Source organism: Eublepharis macularius, chromosome 5, assembly GCF_028583425.1.
Source record: "Eublepharis macularius isolate TG4126 chromosome 5, MPM_Emac_v1.0, whole genome shotgun sequence".
Lineage (NCBI taxonomy): Eukaryota > Metazoa > Chordata > Lepidosauria > Squamata > Eublepharidae > Eublepharis > Eublepharis macularius.
This window is the reverse complement of record NC_072794.1, coordinates 21480123-21497759: the sequence shown is the minus strand read 5'-3', so window position 1 is coordinate 21497759 and position 17637 is coordinate 21480123. Positions and strand designations below refer to the sequence as shown.

General features: G+C 45.4%; 1 protein-coding gene across 2 annotated transcripts in view; it reads left to right on the top strand.

The window, feature by feature from the left end:
- PDE4DIP (phosphodiesterase 4D interacting protein) overlaps positions 1-17637 on the top strand; it is an 81676-nt gene that overhangs the window by 12028 nt on the left and 52011 nt on the right. For both annotated transcript variants that reach the window (XM_054981806.1, XM_054981805.1), the window contains exons 7-17: positions 756-872; positions 1071-1208; positions 2403-2582; positions 2917-3111; positions 5174-5317; positions 8626-8707; positions 11134-11225; positions 11553-11669; positions 11782-11919; positions 13901-14013; positions 14376-14503. In XM_054981806.1, coding sequence (XP_054837781.1) covers positions 756-872; positions 1071-1208; positions 2403-2582; positions 2917-3111; positions 5174-5317; positions 8626-8707; positions 11134-11225; positions 11553-11669; positions 11782-11919; positions 13901-14013; positions 14376-14503 — 1444 coding nt within the window. The remainder of the gene's footprint in view (positions 1-755; positions 873-1070; positions 1209-2402; positions 2583-2916; positions 3112-5173; positions 5318-8625; positions 8708-11133; positions 11226-11552; positions 11670-11781; positions 11920-13900; positions 14014-14375; positions 14504-17637) is intronic.

The following is a 17637-nucleotide window of genomic DNA, read 5'->3' as shown; positions in this document are numbered from 1 at the left end:
GGGAAGTATTTTGTGTTTAAAATACATACAGAGAGCGGTATATGGCATAACCATATTCATAAGTTTGCTTAATACTGTGAGGGCAAGTCTGACCGCTAACAGAATGGACTGCCTGAGGAGTTTAGGTAAAGCTCCCACTCTCCTGGCTTTCTGCAAACGGGGCAAAACAGAATTATTCAAGAGGGCTTTCTTACATAGGTAATAGGGCTGTGCTGTAAGGAAATGGTGCAAAGAGATGTTTCAATAAAGGGATAGGGACTGTACACTATGTTGCTGCATGCTCTCTGTTTCTGCCGTTTATTATGTCAAGTCAAATTGCGTTATGATTTGTTTCCACATTATTGTGAGCTCTGTATCAGATTTCCGCTTCTTTTGTATTTCTGCAATCTGTACCTTATTGTATGATTTGTTGAATGCTCCAGGTATTGTTTGTATTGAACTTCAATGTGTAATACACCTGGAGTCTCTTGTGAGAAAGGCAGACAATAAATAAATAGTCAACTGTTCATTTTATATTTGAATAATGTGGCCAATATCTGAAATTCTTTAAGTAAAAACAGTTAACATATTACACTTGTGCTACAGATCTGATTGTTTGGTACCATCTAAAGCAGCGATATATTATCCTCCTCTACCTACCACCCCCCCCCCCCCCCCCAGGGCTTCCTTCAGTATCACTTTCACCCTTGGCAGTTGTTAGACTGGCGCAGTACTGTTTTATAATTGCTAACTGAGGCACTCTTATCGTTCTTTAGGAGTTTAAAGAACTTCTCCAGTATCATCAGAATTTGGACACAAGTCCTACATCTGTGGCTGCTGATATGGTACAGAAATTGCAACAGCGAGTCAGAGACAGAGATGATGCTCTGGAGGTAAGTGCGCAGTCAGATTGCTGTCCCTAATAAATGTTTTCCACCTCCTGTCTTGTACATTGAGGGAGAACGGGGAGCTGAATTTTCCTCCTTAGCGAAATGGTCTGTGCAAAGCCCTACGTTCTGATTTCTGGGCCTTTTGAATGTTGGCACCTGTGACCCTCGTCCCCTCCTCTCTCCTGCCTGTTCCTTTTGTAGCAAGCAGTAGATGAAAAGTTCTCTTTGCTTGAAGAGAGAGAGCAAGAGCTGCAGCAGCTTCGTTGGTCTCTGAGAGAACGAGAGCGTGACCTGGAAGATCTGCGCAGGGTCCTGTCCAGTAACGAGACCACCATTCAGGTAGGCAGTGGCAGCCAGGATAGCTTATGCTGCTGTTTTCTTTCTGTGTTGGCTTCCTGCCTAATACTTGGACTTATACTGAGAATGTTTTTCACAGCATCTCCTTTGTCTGTGGCTCTTGGGTTGGATTGGATTGAAGCAATTAGGTTAGTCTGCACTGGCTGCCCATTGTTTCTGGTTCTGAGTGTTGGTGTTTCTTACCTTTAAGGTCCTAAATGGCTTGGTGCCAGGGTATCTGAAGGACTATCTCCTATCCAGCCTGACAGTTGAGATCTGCCCTCTCAAGCCCTAGTCTCTGTGCCCTTGCCTTCAGAGGGTGGTGACTTGAGACAGGGCATTTTCTGTGGTGGCACCTTGCATTTGAAACGACCTCCCCCTTGAGACTCACCTGATGCCTATTTTATTTTCTTTCAGGGCCAGGCGTGGCCAAAACACATCTTTTTAGCCAGGCTTTTAATTAGGGGTTTTATCTCACTAGCTTTTAAAAAAATGTTCTACTTTCTGGTTTATGGATAGTTTTTATGCTGTTTATATCCAGTGGCTTATTTTTATGTTTTTATTATATGAAGAGGTCAGTAAAGCTCCCATTCTCCTGGCTTTCTGTAAACTGAAAAACCACATTATTCAAAAAGGCTTTCTACACAGATAATAGGACTGTGTGGTAAGGAAACGGCTTTGGTAAAGGGATAGGGACTGTAAGCTATATTACTGTGTACTGTTGCTGTGATAATGCTTCTACTGGGTAGTTTCTGCATTGTTTAGTATGTCATGTCAAATTGCTTATGCTTTATTTCAGCTCTGTATAGGATATCGGCAATTCATACCCTATTGTATTGTTTATTGAATGTTCCAGCTGTTGATTGTATTGACTTGCACTGTGTAATCCCACTGTCTCAGTGGGAAAGGCGGTCTATAAATAACATAAATTTTAAACAATATAAAAATGTAATTATATGCCTCTGAGCAGAACTCAAGTAGACAGGTAAGGAATTGAACCTTAGACTGTACAGTGTTTGTATTTTGCCACTAGTCTCCATGAAGAACAGTGAGATGTGGGGGATTATTCCAGAGCTGTGTTTGGAGTGAAATGGAAGCATTCAGTGAACTTGGTACTGGGTACTTTTGAACCAGAAGATAGTCTGGCTTGGTCCCATGTTGATGTCTTCCTTGTCCCTTTAATTTCCTCTTGTTTAGGGCCTGGAAAGTATGCTGAAAGCCAAGGGTCTGGAACTGGAGCAGCTGTCAGCAGCCTCCCAGAGTTTCCAGTGGCTGAAAGAGGAAGTAGAAGAAAAATCTCGAAGGTGGCAGGTGGAGCAAGAGGGGATCATCCAGCAGCTGCAGATCACGCTGCGTGACAGGAACCAAGAAGTGGAAGTAAAGCTATTTTTGCTTCTGGCGTTACAATCGTAGAGTGGGAAGGTGTGGAGGAGGCTCTGTGGTTGTTGTCCCACTCCTCTAGTTATGGGTTCAGGCCCATGGCTTTTCTGCAGAGGTGCCCCAACACCCTTATGATTATCAAGAGGGAACCCAGAAAGCAACCATTTCTAATGTCAGCCAGTGGTGCTGTGCCATAAATACCATCTGTCCCTTGGTCGCATTGCCCAGGTGATCATAGCGTGTAAGTTTGCTAACTTCCAAACCGTTGTCAGACCAATATGGCCGTCTGGAGGTGGAAGCCCTCACATGGTCTTGCCCTCCTCTATCCTAGGCACTCTCAGCCGCTCTGCAGTGCAAACTGGGGCCTGGGCAAAGGGACATTGTGGAGGAGCTGTGCTTCCGCCTTCAGCAGAAGGAGCAGATCATCCAGGAACTCCTGAATGACAAGAACCAGCAGGCCGAAGAGCAGAAGGCCGAGATCCAGAGCTTGCTTCAAGCCATGAACGCCAAACAGCAGCAGAATCATGTAAGTGGGGTAGATTGTGGTGTTGTCTTGTATATTGGGAAGAGAGTGTTAAAGCCCCTCTCAATTGCCAGGCCTCATGTCCAGTTGCTACGAGCTGTCATTTCATGCATAGGAGAGAAGAAGTCAACTTTGTTGTTTATTATTAGCCTAAGTAATGCTAATAATAATGTTAAGCAAATGACAACATTATAGTGGAAATGTTAGCTGTATAAACGCAGCATCTTGTCTTGCTTGCTATTAGAACTCTTTCAGTGCAGCTACAAGCATGCAGCGCCAGTGGGTTCAGATGGATTAGGAAAATTCTTGGGAAAGGTCTATTAGTAGGAAATCGTGGAGAAGAGGATACGACTCACCACCTTGCCAATTTGGGGATACGAGGGACAGCCTTGCAGTAGCTTGTCTCTTTTCTCCATGGTCGGGGACAGTGGGTGGCGCTTGGGGAGAAATTTTCGTCCCGCCACACTTTGGTGTGCGGGGTCCTGCAGGGAGCAATACTTTCCCCATTACTGTTTAATGTCTATATGCACTCCCTTGCCCATTTGGTGTGAAGTTTTGGACTTGAGTGCCATCAGCACACAGATGACACCCAGTTGTATCTGAAGATGGATGGCCAGCCCGGCTCGGCCCTAGATGTCCTGGAACGTGCTTTTGCAGCTGTGACTGGCTGGTTGAAACCAAGCTGGCTGAAATTGAACCCAACAAAGACAGAGATCCTGTACTTGAGCCATGGGGGTTAGGTTTGGGACTCCGGCTCCCGGCCCTCGATGGGGCACTGCTGGTGCCAGTTCCGAGGGTTAGGAGCCTGGGGGTGATCCTGGATGCCTCCCTGAAAATGGAAACACACCACAAAAAGTGCTTGGGGAAAATCACACTAATCAAACCTATTAATATAAAATATATAAACATTTATATATAGAGAGAGAGAGGAGAGGAGAGAGAGAGCTCAGTGAAATACAAAATTTAAATCTACAAATGTATATTACAATTCAAGAATCCATCAAACTAAATGAATGCAAGAAACATTATATAACACTTTCATAAGACTGTAATCTCCCTGAAAACAGAGGCACAGGTCGCAGCGGTTGTCAGGTGCTCTTTTTTCCATCTGCACCAGACCAGGCAACTTGTCCCATACCTGTCAACCCATGATTAACTACAGTGATCCAGGCAACGGTCATCTCTGGACTAGATTACTCCAACTCTCTGTACGCGGGGCTGCCCTTGAGCCTGACCCAGAGATTACAGCTGGTACAAAATGCAGCCGCACGTGTTATTATGAGAGTGTCAAATGGGGCACATATAACACCAGTATTACGTAAACTGCATCGGTTGCCTGTGGAGTACCCGATCAGATTCAAGGTTTAGTACTGACCTATACGGACTGGGACCAGTGTATCTGCGGGATCGTCTCTCCCCATATATTCCCCGGAGGATACTCCGATCAGAGGATAAACAGCGGTTGGTGGTCCCTGGCCTCAAGGAGTCCTGCTTAGCCTCGACCAGAGCCAAGGCCTTCTTGGTCCTGGCTCCCATCTGGTGGAATGCTCTGTCTACTGAGACCCGGGCCCGGCAAGACCTACTATCTTTTTGCCGGGCCTGTAAAACAGAGCTGTTCTACCAGACACATGGCTGAGGTCTGGGCCTCCACCAGCCTGAAACAACAAAGAGTGTATAAAATCTAACCCCCCCTGCGAAGGCTGTCCACCATCCTGTTGTAGTTTGTAAGGCTGGCTGCATAACTAGAAATACGTTTTTATTTTAATGATGTTTTTAAATGTTTTATGGAAATGAATTGTATTGTATTTTAATGGGTTGTGATCCGCCCTGAGCCTGTTTGCGGGGAGGGCGGGATAGAAATGTGGGGAAATAAAATAAAATAACAAGGGGTGGCTATAGCCTTCATGTGGTTTAAGAGCTTTCTGGGGAATCTGGCTGTTGGCGTCGGTGAATCTTTGCATGGTCCAGAAAGGCATGTCTGATGTTACAGGCTGAAGCCTTCTTTCTGTTTCATTTACTTACTAACCTTCTGACCTCCTCATCACTTTTCTTATTACCCTGTTAGTTATCTTCTGAGAAGATGGCGCAGGCCTTAATAGAAAGAAGTTGTGAGTTGCAAGTCTTGCGTCAGCAACTGATGGGCCAGATCCCTGGACGCAGAGCTGAGGGAGCCCCTGCCCAGCTCCCACAGGAAGGACTGTCTACTGAAGTAAGTGTGTGTGCTCCTGGCATCTCTTGGCACATGACTGTGAAAAGAAGGGAACTGGACATCAGAGGGGGAAGGTAAAGGTGATTGGGGCTCAAAAGTAGCAAATACAGAGAGCCCAGTGGCAGGGGAGGGATTAATAGACCTTTTGCAAGGAAGGAGGAGGTTTAAGGGAGGCAAGGATTAAGCAAATGACCATCTCGGGGTAAAGTGCTATATCCTGGTTCTGCTACCAGAGGATGCTGGGGAAGTGTGTGGCAGCTGGGAGGATGTGTGGAATTTTCCCTTCGATTCCCAGTTGATTGTCTCATGATTTTGTTCTGCAATCTTGCTGTGGCTTCCTCTGATACTTAGCAAAATCTGGGGCAGGTTACCATTGAACAATTGGTTGTAGTCACACGGGTGTTGGTTTTGTTTGGAAACCCACTTGGAGGCAATGTGGTTGCTCTCAGAACTTGTAACCTGACAAGGGTTTTGCATAAAGGAGGAGTACTGTGCAGGTAAACTGCAGGCTGCTTTTAACATGGTGGGATTAACCCTTGCAGAATGTCCTGGAGACTATATTAGAGGTGACGCTATGTTAGAGGTTCAGCCTTACAGTTTCTGGACGCTGCATGATGCAGAACAAGTCATTTGAGGGAGAAGAGCAAGAGATCCTGGGCCTCTGAGGCCCAGCAGGCAGTTTTTCAGAATTTACGAACAGGAGAAATTAAAATGGAATTGCTTGCTTTGGGGGGCAAATGCAGAGGCTTAAAAAGTTCTTATAAAATATTAACAAAAGTTTACTTTTTCTGATGCAGTGAGCGAAAAAAAGCACTTAATGGTTAAATCTTAAAATATATGCCGAAGAGGCATTAAGTTTTGCTGAAGTGTTCAGTTATATTCTTGATGATTTAAGTCAAAAAGTCACAGATAAATATTTGCTTTGCTTTATGAATGCATTTTCAGTGCAGAGTCCCATCATGAAGCCCTTGGGTTTCTTTAGCACATTTCTGTCTAGTAATTATGCCTTTTATTAATCGGGAGCTTTAATAACTTGCAGTTGTGCAAACTCTTCAGTTTCATTTTCGTGGCCTTTATGGTAAACCTTGTTTTATTTGGCTTTCCTATTTGAAAGCCAGAGTTAAAGTCTTGTATTTTTGCTGTTGCTGTGTACATACTGGCTGCATTTGGCTTCCCTGCCTTTATTGCTCTTGAGTTGTTCTCTGCCCTTCTTGGCAATTGCTAGCTTCAAAGATTCAAGGTGCCCCAAACCTGTGAGTTGACTTAACCACCAATCCTTGTGCTCGTGACCAGGGGCATTCAGATTTCCTCTGCCCTAAAAAGATCTGTGGCTTTCGCTGCAGGCTGCTCACTTCTAGCAGTCACCATCACGGGAACTGAGGCAATTTACAGCTGCACAGATGAAGGCCTCCCCGTGATCCTGGCCACATTCCCCTACCACTTCCAAAGAGGATTGTTTGGAGACCGTGTGTATAAATACGTGTCACACCAGCTGAGTTTAGACCCATTGAAATATCTGTCATCGTTGAGCAACTCGCTGTACACAAGATGCGGTTTGCAGAATAGGGATTTCCTACCTTCCCTACCAGTCACGAAAGCAGGGATTATTCTGCTTGGGCACACACAGGGATGCAGTTTCACAACTTGGGGTGTGCACTAAAACAGTGTTTTCCAGATTTGGGTATCATCAGGGCTTTTTTTCTGGGAAAAGAGGTGGTGGAACTCAGTGGGTTGCCCTCGGAGAAAATGGTCACATGGCTGGTGGCCCCGCCCCCTGATCTCCAGACAGAGGGGAGTTGAGATTGCCCTCCACACTGCTCGGCCGATCAGGGGGCGGGGCCACCAGCCATGTGACCATTTTCAAGAGGTTCCGGAACTCCGTTCCACCGCGTTCCAGCTGAAAAAAAGCCCTGGGTATCATAAAGCTGATAAATACTAGTATTCCTGATATTCTGGTCCCAAAATACCAGTATAGTATTCAGATTTGGTTTTGGTGAGGGGAATCCTGATATATATGGCTCCATTATTCCATATGGGGAATCTTTGGAGGAGGGGGCTGGAGCATCTATTTTTACTGCAATCTACACCAGAATTGTAGTATACTGAGGGCTGCCCGACCTTTAAAGACCCTCCCAAGTTTCAAGTGAATCAGACCAAGGGATCCAAGAGCCATGAACAAGGTCCCCTCCAGCCACTCTCCAAAGCCTCCCCAAAAGAACTAACAAAACCCAACAGAGCCGGAGAATCCTGGCAGAACCCACCTTGTCCGAAAGTGTGGCTTAGATCCCCCCCCCCCTACTCCCCTCCATTCATTGTTTTCCTGGACAAGGAGAGAGGGAGGTGGGAAGTGAGGTGACTCAAAGACAACAGGCATTGCATGTTAGGGGATATACCCATGCGTGTGCGTGTGTGTGTGTATACACACACATGTGTGTGTGTGTTCTTCCTGTGCTGACAGCCATCTTGGTCACAATATCTAGTACATGAAAGATGACAATTTTAGGGGGGCTACAGATGACATATTTGAGTTGCTGGAACTACCCTGGATGTGCTTCATGCAGCAAGAAGATCTCCGCAAATGCACAATTTTCTCCCCAAGGCCAAGCTCAGGGAAAACAAGTCCCGCAAATTTGCAGCAACTGGCTGTGCACAGTTCTGAGTGCTTGGTGCCTGAAACACAACACGTAATCTCCTCCCCACCATCCCATCCCCAAAGTATGTCTGTACATTTCTTTAATTCGCTTGCGTGCTTTTGTTTTTTAAGTTAATAAATAAATGTACACGCAGCGCTTTGAAGTATAAAGGGGACAGCCTGTTTTTTTTTTTAAATGGTGGGATTTTGGAGCTGTATTTGCTGTTAAGTTCTATCCGCCAGTTACACAGGGAATGTGAGCTCTGCTGTGGAGTTCGGATACTTCACTAGTACTCGGTTCAGAATACTAGACCCAACTCAGTTCACTCTGCAAGCTGGCAGGTTTCCCCAAGCAATAGCTTCTTGAATGCAAGAATAGAACATGTAATGCCTTTGGCACGAGTCTACAATTCCTAAGTGCCGAGACAAGAGTATTCTGAAAGGAGACATTCCGCTCCACCCCCCTCCAAAAGGCATGCAGGAACGGTGAGCAATATGGGTCAGGTGAGAGGGAATCGATGCTTCTCGGGGTTGGGGGGACCTTTTATTAACCAGTGAACTGTATGAAAGCTCTACTTGTCCTTGCTGGAGTTGAAAGTCTGGAGTTGAAAGTCTGGCCTCCTGGACTCGTGAAATGCCAGTAAAGAAACGTGTGTGTGTGTGTTTATTTTCTCAGGCATTGATGCAAGGAAGGTCTGATGAGAACATCACTATCACGACTCCTAAAAGAGAAAAGGACGCAGCGAAAGAAGGGAAAGGTTAGTCTTAGATGACTTCAGTTCAACTAAAGGCCATGGTGGCTCACAAGTGCCATTCTGCAGCTTCATATACGAACTGGTATCTGAGCCCTTGAGTGTTAGGACCCCATAAACATGCACTCTTTCTTCCTCTGTTTTTGGAAAACCAATGTACATTTTGAATCTGTGGAGAACTGACTCAATGGGTAATTTGGGGCAACTTCTTGGTGCAGTTGGGAAATTCCTAGTGTGTGCTCTGTTGGTGCTCAAATGTTAGCTTCTCAGTGTTTGATTACTGTCAGAAATCACCCCAATCTAGGATAGGATGCCCGAGCAGGAATTTGTGTGTAATGTAAACCAAATGGCTTTTTCTGTGAAATGACTCAAGAAAGAATCCTGCAATCATAGAATCTACTGGGATCCTCTAGATGCAGCAATGGCCTAATAGCAGATGACTGGAAGAGTTCTAGCAAGGTTTTTGTGAGGTTAGCAAGAAGACTAGGGCAATAAGGAATTGGGGGAGGCTGGAGTGGGGAGCAGGGAAAGGCAACATTTTCCTCTGTGCTGTAGACATGAATTAAAAAGCAAGCATCTGTGACCTAAGGTTGGTGTCTGCTTGCTATGCATCTTAGAGTGTGTTTGTACGTGTACTTAATTTATACCCTGTTCTCTCCAGTGGAGACCCAAAGCAGCTCACATCCTTGTCTCCTCCATTTTATCCTCCCAATCCTGTAAGGTAGGCTACAGAGTGGAGAGTGACTGGCGCAGGGTCACCCAGTAAGCTTCTATGCCCGAGCAGGAATTGAAATCCAGGTCTCCCAGATCCTAGTCCGACACACTAACTACTACACCACACTGGCTTTCAAAATATTAAGAAGTTATGATGGTGTATTGGTTTATTAATGTATGTATTAGTGCAAAACAAAACAAATTAAAAAAAAAAACAATGCTGGCTACATTATTGGCAAATCTCTACATAATGATGGTGTAGCAGTTTGAATGTTGGACTAAGACCCGGGAGAGCCAGATTAAAATCCTTACTCAGGCACAGAACTCTGGGCAATCTTGGGCCAATCATTGTCAGCCTTGCCTACCTCACGGGGTGGTTGTTAGGGCAAAATGAAGCGAGAACCATAAAGTTCCTTTTGTGGAGAAAGAATAAGATGCAAGGTATAGAATATTGATTTGCTCCGCTGATGTCCGTTTAAATTCTTACTTCCTTTTTGATTCGTTAACATATTATGTAAAGGTATCCCAAAACAGAAATTTCGTTTCTTTTGTTTTGTATCCTGCTTCCCTATGAATGTGTTCTAGGTCCCATGCTTACCAACAGGGCGGAAGGGAATAAGGCAGTCCATTGTGGATGTAGATTTTCCAGTCTGGCTGTCCGCTCCAGTAGTTTGAATCTCTTCCCAGGATAAATAGGAGTAGGAGATTGGGAAATGTATAGTAGCTAGGGGAGTCCTGAGGGGAGTAGTTAAGTTGCTAGAGAAGGTTTATCTGTGTTTCTGTTCTGACCCCTACTGGTTGCAGCAGAAAAAACAGTCCAGAGAGGATAGGAGGAAAATTCTCCTCACTGATGCCTAGAAACTTGGGACCCCGATAGGTCAGAAGTTTTCATCGCAGTGTGGGATAAAGCATGTATAAAGCCAGTCCCACCACAGGATCGCTGCAGATGCAGCAAAATTAAGTTGAAGCTGTGGCACTCTTAAAGGCAGGCAAACGGTGCAGTCCTAAGCAGAGTTACTCCAATCTAAAGCCATTGAAATTGAAGGGAGACTGGAGTAACTTTGCTTAGGATTGCACTGAAAATGTATTCTAGTGAGCTCTGGCTCACTACGACTTTTTTTTAAAATATAAGGTGCCACTGGACTTCTGTCTGGTTTAGCTGGAGTAGCATGTTCTTGACAGGATGGATTGAAGACTATGGAGGGAATCACTTCTGAATTACAGCCTTTCCACACTGAAGGCTGGGATGGAATTCTTGATTTTATTTTACAGAGTTTTACTCGGTTGTCCTGGTTTTTCAGGTTTGTTCACTGAGACAGCTGGAGCCTGAAAATCCATACCAGTGCCCTTTTTTTTTGTGCGTGCAAGACTTAAAAGTTTAGAAATGCCTTTTAAGCCTCAGAACAGTTGATAGCAGGCATCTGGGCGTAGTTAGCTGTGTCCTGGTCTAATGCTTTGAGGCTACTTGTGTTACTGAGTTGTGTGTATCTTCCCCATAGCATTTGTATTCCGTTAACAGTCTTGGGAGACTGCAATGTTCAGATTCAGAAGAGGATTGGCCGTGTTGATGGTACTTAACACTTTCCCTATCTGCTAGCTGGAGCTGGACATGCCCTCTCTCAAAGTTGCTCTTCTCCCGCTTATGGGATGCTTCTGAATTTGTTTTTTGAGTCAGAAGTAAAGAGATCTGTGTGTCTCTGTTTGCTTCCACTCCCCAGGCCTGTCAGAGTCAACTGCCGGACTGGAGAAAGAGCTCTCTAATGTGAAAGACGAGCTCGAGCTGTTGGCACGAAAGGAAAGAGAAAGCCGAGTGAGTTTGAGGAGTCTGGGTGTTGGCACGGCTGGTCACAGGGTGGAGTGGTCATAGATCCTTCTCATGGGGAAAAAGATGCCTTGTGCCAGACAAGGGGTCTGGGAAGCTGGTTGGGACCCCGGTCATCATTTAATACCTGCTCTCCTACTCTTTTCCTAGAGAAAGCTGTGCAGGGCTGTGAGAAAAGCTCACAATTTGGTTTGAAAGTCCACCAGGGAGATGGCTAGTATGCAGCACTGGGATGGCCAGCATGCTGTCGGCACAGGAAACGTTTGGCACTTGCTTTATGCAACTGTTTCCCTCTTTGGTGTCTCTCCTCCACAGCTGGAATTGTCTGCTCTTCAGTCTGTCGTGGTTTCCCAAGAGGAAGAGCTGCAGGTTCAAGCTTCTGATGTCGAATCCCTTACTAGGAACATTCAGATCAAGGAAGAACTTATCAAGGTGGGTGTGACGGATGTCCTGTTGGTTGGAGAAGACTGTGGGAGACTTGAGGTCCTGTGCTCTGAACAAGGGGACGTTCACCTCCAAGCAGTGTTGTTCTCTTTAACTTCAGGACCTGCAGATGCAGCTGGTTGATCCTGAAGAGATGCCAGCCATGGAGAGGCTTACCCAGGAAGTTCTGATGCTTCGGGAAAAAGTAGCCCAGGAGGAATTGCAAGGACAAGAAGTCACAGGAAACAGGAAGCAGCTGGTATGGCAGAAAAGCATTCCCTAGCACGTAGTAGATTCAGGCTTGTTTAATATATTACATTTTTGTTAGGTATATTTTTATCCCCTCGGAAACACAGTAAGGTTGAGAGTGAATTTCTGACCAAAAATCACCTTGCAAGCAAACTTGACTGGCAGGAAAAAGCGAAAGCACCGTAGCCAATTTACTACGAAGAATAACAATGTATAAATAATGAAACGGTATATCCAGTGACTTAAATAAACAATCAAAACAGCAGGCTTGTAGTACAATTATTTCACACAAATGGCTTCTGGCTGTGCAAAAACTCAAAGGCAATTTCTACAAGTACATCATACAGGTCACACATAATATTTGGAACAATCTTATGAAATATAATACAAAGAGCTTCTTTCAAGTAAACATAGACATAAAGTGACCAGCGCATTCAATATAAAGCGCCAGTGCCTCGAATTGCCTTCCCGTTTAAATACCAACATGAACTTTTCTTGCTTCTTGATTTAATTTGTGCTAAATATTGGGTATATTGGGTTGCTGTCCCTTTCCCTTTAAATCTTTCTTGGAGGGCTTCCCCCCCCCCCCAGCTGTGGCTTGGCGCGATTGCTTTGCTGCTGCGATCGACAATAGGAGAAATTCAGGAAATGTTCTCTTTTGGAATTGATTAGAGGTTCTGTGAGTATGTTTAACTGTTTGTACCTTTTATTTATGAAATTTGGAATCGATACTTACATGAATGTATTTGGAGTGTGATAACTGCCGGAAGAAGAACTATGGAAAGATATACTGTTTCATTATTTATACATTGTTATTCTTCGTAGTAAGTTGGTCAGCTTTCGCTTTTTTTCTGCTAGCAAACTTGACTGAGCAGGCATTTGGATACTCTTTCCCCCAATTCATTTACAACACTTTTTACATTGCATTGCATTGCATTGCATTGAGCCGTTCATTGTCAAAGATGCTCGTTTACTGCTTCGGACTTTCATCTTTGGCGTTGTTCCGTGACATCACTGCCCGTCGAAGCTATCTAGGTTGCTTCGGCCTATTTGCCTGCACCCTGGATCTCACTAGTGCTAGGGGCTTCTTCAGCAAGTAAGGAAGTTAAACTCCCAAGGATACAGCTCAGGGCATACTTGGGAGTCACGGGTGTCTCTCGAAGGGAGTTTCTGCCCTGACGGGGCTTTTCTTCCAACTGAGGGAAACCACACACAGGCTCCTATAATTTTGGGAACTAGGTTTGTTTTGAAATGTAAACCTTTCCCTCAGTTGTTAATGTTCTTATGGTAGGGAGTATAAAGGCTTTAGATGTGCTGCTGAGAGGTGATTTGGGTATTGTGCCTGAAGAGTACAGTGATCACTGAAGCGGGAGGTTGAACAAAACAAGAAACGAGCTTTATTTATATACAAGTGGCCTTGAAAGAACAACAGCATCCCAGGGCTCCAGGCAGCCACAGCAGAAGCCTCGGTGAGGCCCTTAAACTTAAGCTAGTTATGGTTAGTTATGAATTTTAATTCCCTTTAATGCTTTCAAGTACAAACAGGGTTTCGCTGACTAGCTATCAGGTTGGATCCTCTCATACACGCAGGATCCCACCCACGCCAGCCTGCCCTTTCCCAAGAGTCAGACTAAAAGATACTAGGGCTGCTCATCACTAGAGACAGTCCTCACAACTCTGTCCTCTACCAGAGAGAGAGTGAAACTACTCTGCCACAGAGCTGCACACAACGCCTTCTGCTCTCTCTTTGAGGCAGCCCTGAACGGAATAACTGCCGTGTTTTCCTCCAACAATCCCCACTCCCCCCTTTTGAAAGGTCACTGGATGCTGAGACAGCATTCCAATTATGCTCAGGGATGAAACAGCTGAGTGGCTGTTTTACCTTTCAGGGGCAGAACAACCTGGCATCCATTACACACTCCACTCCAGTTTGTTTGCAGGAGTAAAATGTGTGCTTGCCACAGAGTGAAGCCGGACACTTTCCTTTACAGCTGTTGCGACTGTTGGAGGAGCTGGCGGCCGAGAAGAATCAGCTGAACGAAGCCCTGCAAACAGAAAAGCAGCTCTACAGCACTTTGGTCAAGTTCCACGCTCATCCAGACAGGTGAGGCGACTTCCTGCTCTCTGGTAGCTACAAAACGTTCTGCATTTCTGTACAGCTCTAGTTGTGAAGGGCTATGAAAAAACAATTTGTGTTTCGCTGCTTGTTTTTGTCTAAGCACATACGCTATGCAAAAGGCTGGTTTGTTAAAAATTTAGAGGGTGGTTCAGGGTAAAAAGTGTTTATGCTGGGTCATAAATAGTGGTCTGGTACCTCTCCCAACTTCTCCATGTTCTTGAGAGAGCCCCGTAGAATGGTGCCAGTTGGGTCGTTGGTGCAGTTTATCAGGGAAAGGTGGTCGCCCTTGGCAGAGCAACTTTATAGGCCCCTCCTAATCTGCTTCCTTCTCTGCATGGCCTCACCAGCACAAGGCGGGAGCAGACCCTGCAGGTGGAGCTGGAGGGAGCCCAGGCACTCCACAAAAGGCTGGAAGAGGCTCTTGGAAGGACACTGGAGCGCTTGTTAAGGCTGGACTCGCTGGACACAAACGGAGGTGGGGAACATCGTGTGACAGTCCTGCCCAAGCATGCCTTCTGAGTTCACGCTGCCGCTGGCACAGAATGGAAGCTGACCACTAACAGAGTGCGCCTGTCTTGACACTGAGAGGGCTGGTTAGTTCCATGCTAGTAGTCCGGTGGCGTTTGCTGGGAACAGCTGCCTGTGTGATGTCATTCACATTCCTGGTATGATCCTGCCAGGGAGGTTTGTAAAATAGACCTCTTTGTCTAATCATATTCCCTCTTCGGTTGCTTCCCCTCCCCACCTTTCTCCTCCCCTCCTATTTGGCTAAATAAAGATTATCCCCCACCTCCAACTCCTATGGAATCTGTGTTAATTGTTGTGTACTATATCACAAACGTGTGAGGGGTCACGGTGGTGAAGTGTTCTTATGTTGAGTCCCCTCCACCACCTCTTCATCCAGTAAATCCTTTGATGAGAAAAGGAGATCCCCTCAGAGCAATATTTATTTATTTTGGTGCCTTCATATCCTACCCTTTCTCCAGAGAGCTCAGGACCGCAGACATGGTTCTCCTCATATTTTCACAACAACCCTGTGAGGTGGCTCAGGCTGAGAGGGAGAGAGCAGCCCAAGGTCACAGAATTTCGTGGCAGGGTGGGGTTTTGAACCCAGGCTTCCCAGATTGCATTCTGAAAGCCCAACCACTACACCACACTGGCCTCTAATAGTATAGTTTTAGTAGGCATAATAGACTCCCTGGAGCTACAAGTTCCCTCGCTCCTGGCACCTGTGAAAATTTGGGCAGCACTCCCCAGATTAGCAGTGCCCTGCAGAAGGTATGTTACAGCCACTCTCTAGCCCTGAGAGTTGCGGAACCATGCTACCCTCTATTGCTTCAAATTCTCTGAGTACAGGATCAGTCCCACAGGCTTCGGCTTAAACTTGCCTTTGGGCTAGTTGTGTTTAGCTGAATGGGACACACGTTAGGAGGCCACCCTTCCCGCCCTCCACTGTTGTGGCTGTGGAAATATTGCTCTGGAAAGAGGAAAGGGGTTCTAGCCCTATAACAAACCCAAGGACATAATTTGAAGCCAAGAGGGTATTGGCTTCAGGATGGCATGTGGGTTTTGCATGCGCTGCATGCCTCTTCCTTGGAGATGCAGCTTCGCACACCCGCAGCTAAGTTGCCTTCAGGCTTTGCATCGGGGTTAGCAGTGCTTCCTTGCTTTGCATAGTCTGATTCATGCTGGTGTGTCTTTTGGTGAAACATTAAGGTGCAGAATTCATGTCCGTAGTTTGGCTTCAGAAGAGGGTCGGGGAGTCCAGTCTATTTTACTAGTCATGATAGCTAAAGAAGACACCTCCATGTATAGATGCAACATGTCTCTAATTACCCAAATACTTCGGGGCATACTGTAGCTTATTCTGCTGGAGATACCCAGAAACCTTTCTTGGTCTGATCCAGAAAGAGGATAGTGATAAAACCATCTTCCAGGAAGGAGCTGAAACTCACTTTTTACAAAATTATTGCATTCCCAGTGTTTTGGACAGCAGCAAGGAAATTCTCTTATAGCAAAGATACCAATACTGTGGGCCACCACTTGGCTTTTGTAATTATTGTGGTAGCAACTGAAAACATGGAAAGCAAATCAAATGTTAGGAATTAGGCAACTAAAGCTCACCTCTTGTCAAAATCTGTGGTGCTGGGGACCGTTTTAAGGATGGTCATATCTTTTTAGTGCATTTCTTGGCCAAAGCTCCTGATGTGAAGCATGTGCTTAAACTACATTGTATTGCCACTCCCTGCATAATGGAGGAAAGAGGAAGACCCTGTCTGTGGTGCATGTACTGTGAAAGTCATGTTAATGTGCCATTCAAGGATTATTTTAATAGGCTGGATCCAATAAATCTCCTTTGGTTAGAAGGAGACTTAGCAGGATCAGTCTTCAAGGATGCTAATGGTCCATGTGTCCAAGGTTCATGCACACAACCTTGTGTGAGATCGCATGCTTGAAGCTTTACAGTGTGGTATGTAACACCATTGCCCTGTTAATTAAAGACCAATTGAGTTTGAATGCTGCAGCATCTTTTTTTTTTCTTCACTGCTCCCCATCAGCAATAATCTTTTCAATGTCTTCAGTCAATATTTGTGTGCAGGAATATGCATGACACCTTCTGTGAGCTTGTAGTATGATGGTAAGCCTTGAACTCTCCCTTATTTATTAAGCTACTTTAGATGGGTCCAGCCAAGCCTGGAGAAAAATGCCCTGTTCCCTTGGGCAGCTGAAGCTTTTCAGGGCATGGAGGATCCTTTCCTGGTAAATAACATCCTGTCATGCTGCTGTTAAAGGGATTTAACATTAAAAACAGGCATTTATTTCTCCAGGCAGTGGGCAAGTCTAGTTACAGTTCTCTGGAGGAACAGAATTGGTATGGAATTGTCTGTGTCCAATCTAACATTATATGGTTATATGGCTTGAAAGGGGATAAACAGCACATTTGTGCTTGCAAATGTGTTGTATGTGCATGCTCACTAGGGGGCCAAGATTGGCTGAGGCTCCCTGTTGCATATGCTTCCAATTACAAACCCAGATGCGACCTGTGTAATGTGTAGAAAGGTCCTTCTCACCAGGGAGAAGATTAGAAGACTTCTGCTTGGATGACTTACCACTTCAAGCAGTTCAAAGTGTTTTCTGAGAGGTCCTGTACTCACTCTGTCTGTGTGTACGTGCTTTGTTTTTTCCAAGATTATGCCACAGTGTCTCCTGCTTTCCCAACTGCAGTCCTCTGGTTATCTTTCCTTAAACCTCTTCCAAGTTTGCCTTTTCAGCATTTGAAGCACTGGTAACAGAGAAGCTATCTTAAAAGGCTTTGGCAGCTGTTTCCTCCGTTCAAGTTTATCGCCAAGAAAACTTGGCACATTCTAAGTGCTTTTCAGCCCCCCCCCCCATTCTAAGTGCATTTTCAGTCCCCCCACCCCGCATCCTGCTTCCCATTTTCCTCTCATTTAATTAATTTACTGACCTCCTTTCCTGTTGTTTTGTTTTGTTTTGTTCTTTGGCACCACATCAGACCATGGTAGGTATCTGTGCTCCTCCTGGCTGTCTCTCATGAGGATTCACTCAGTGGGATGTTGGCAACGCAACAGAAATATTTCTTGTATGCTT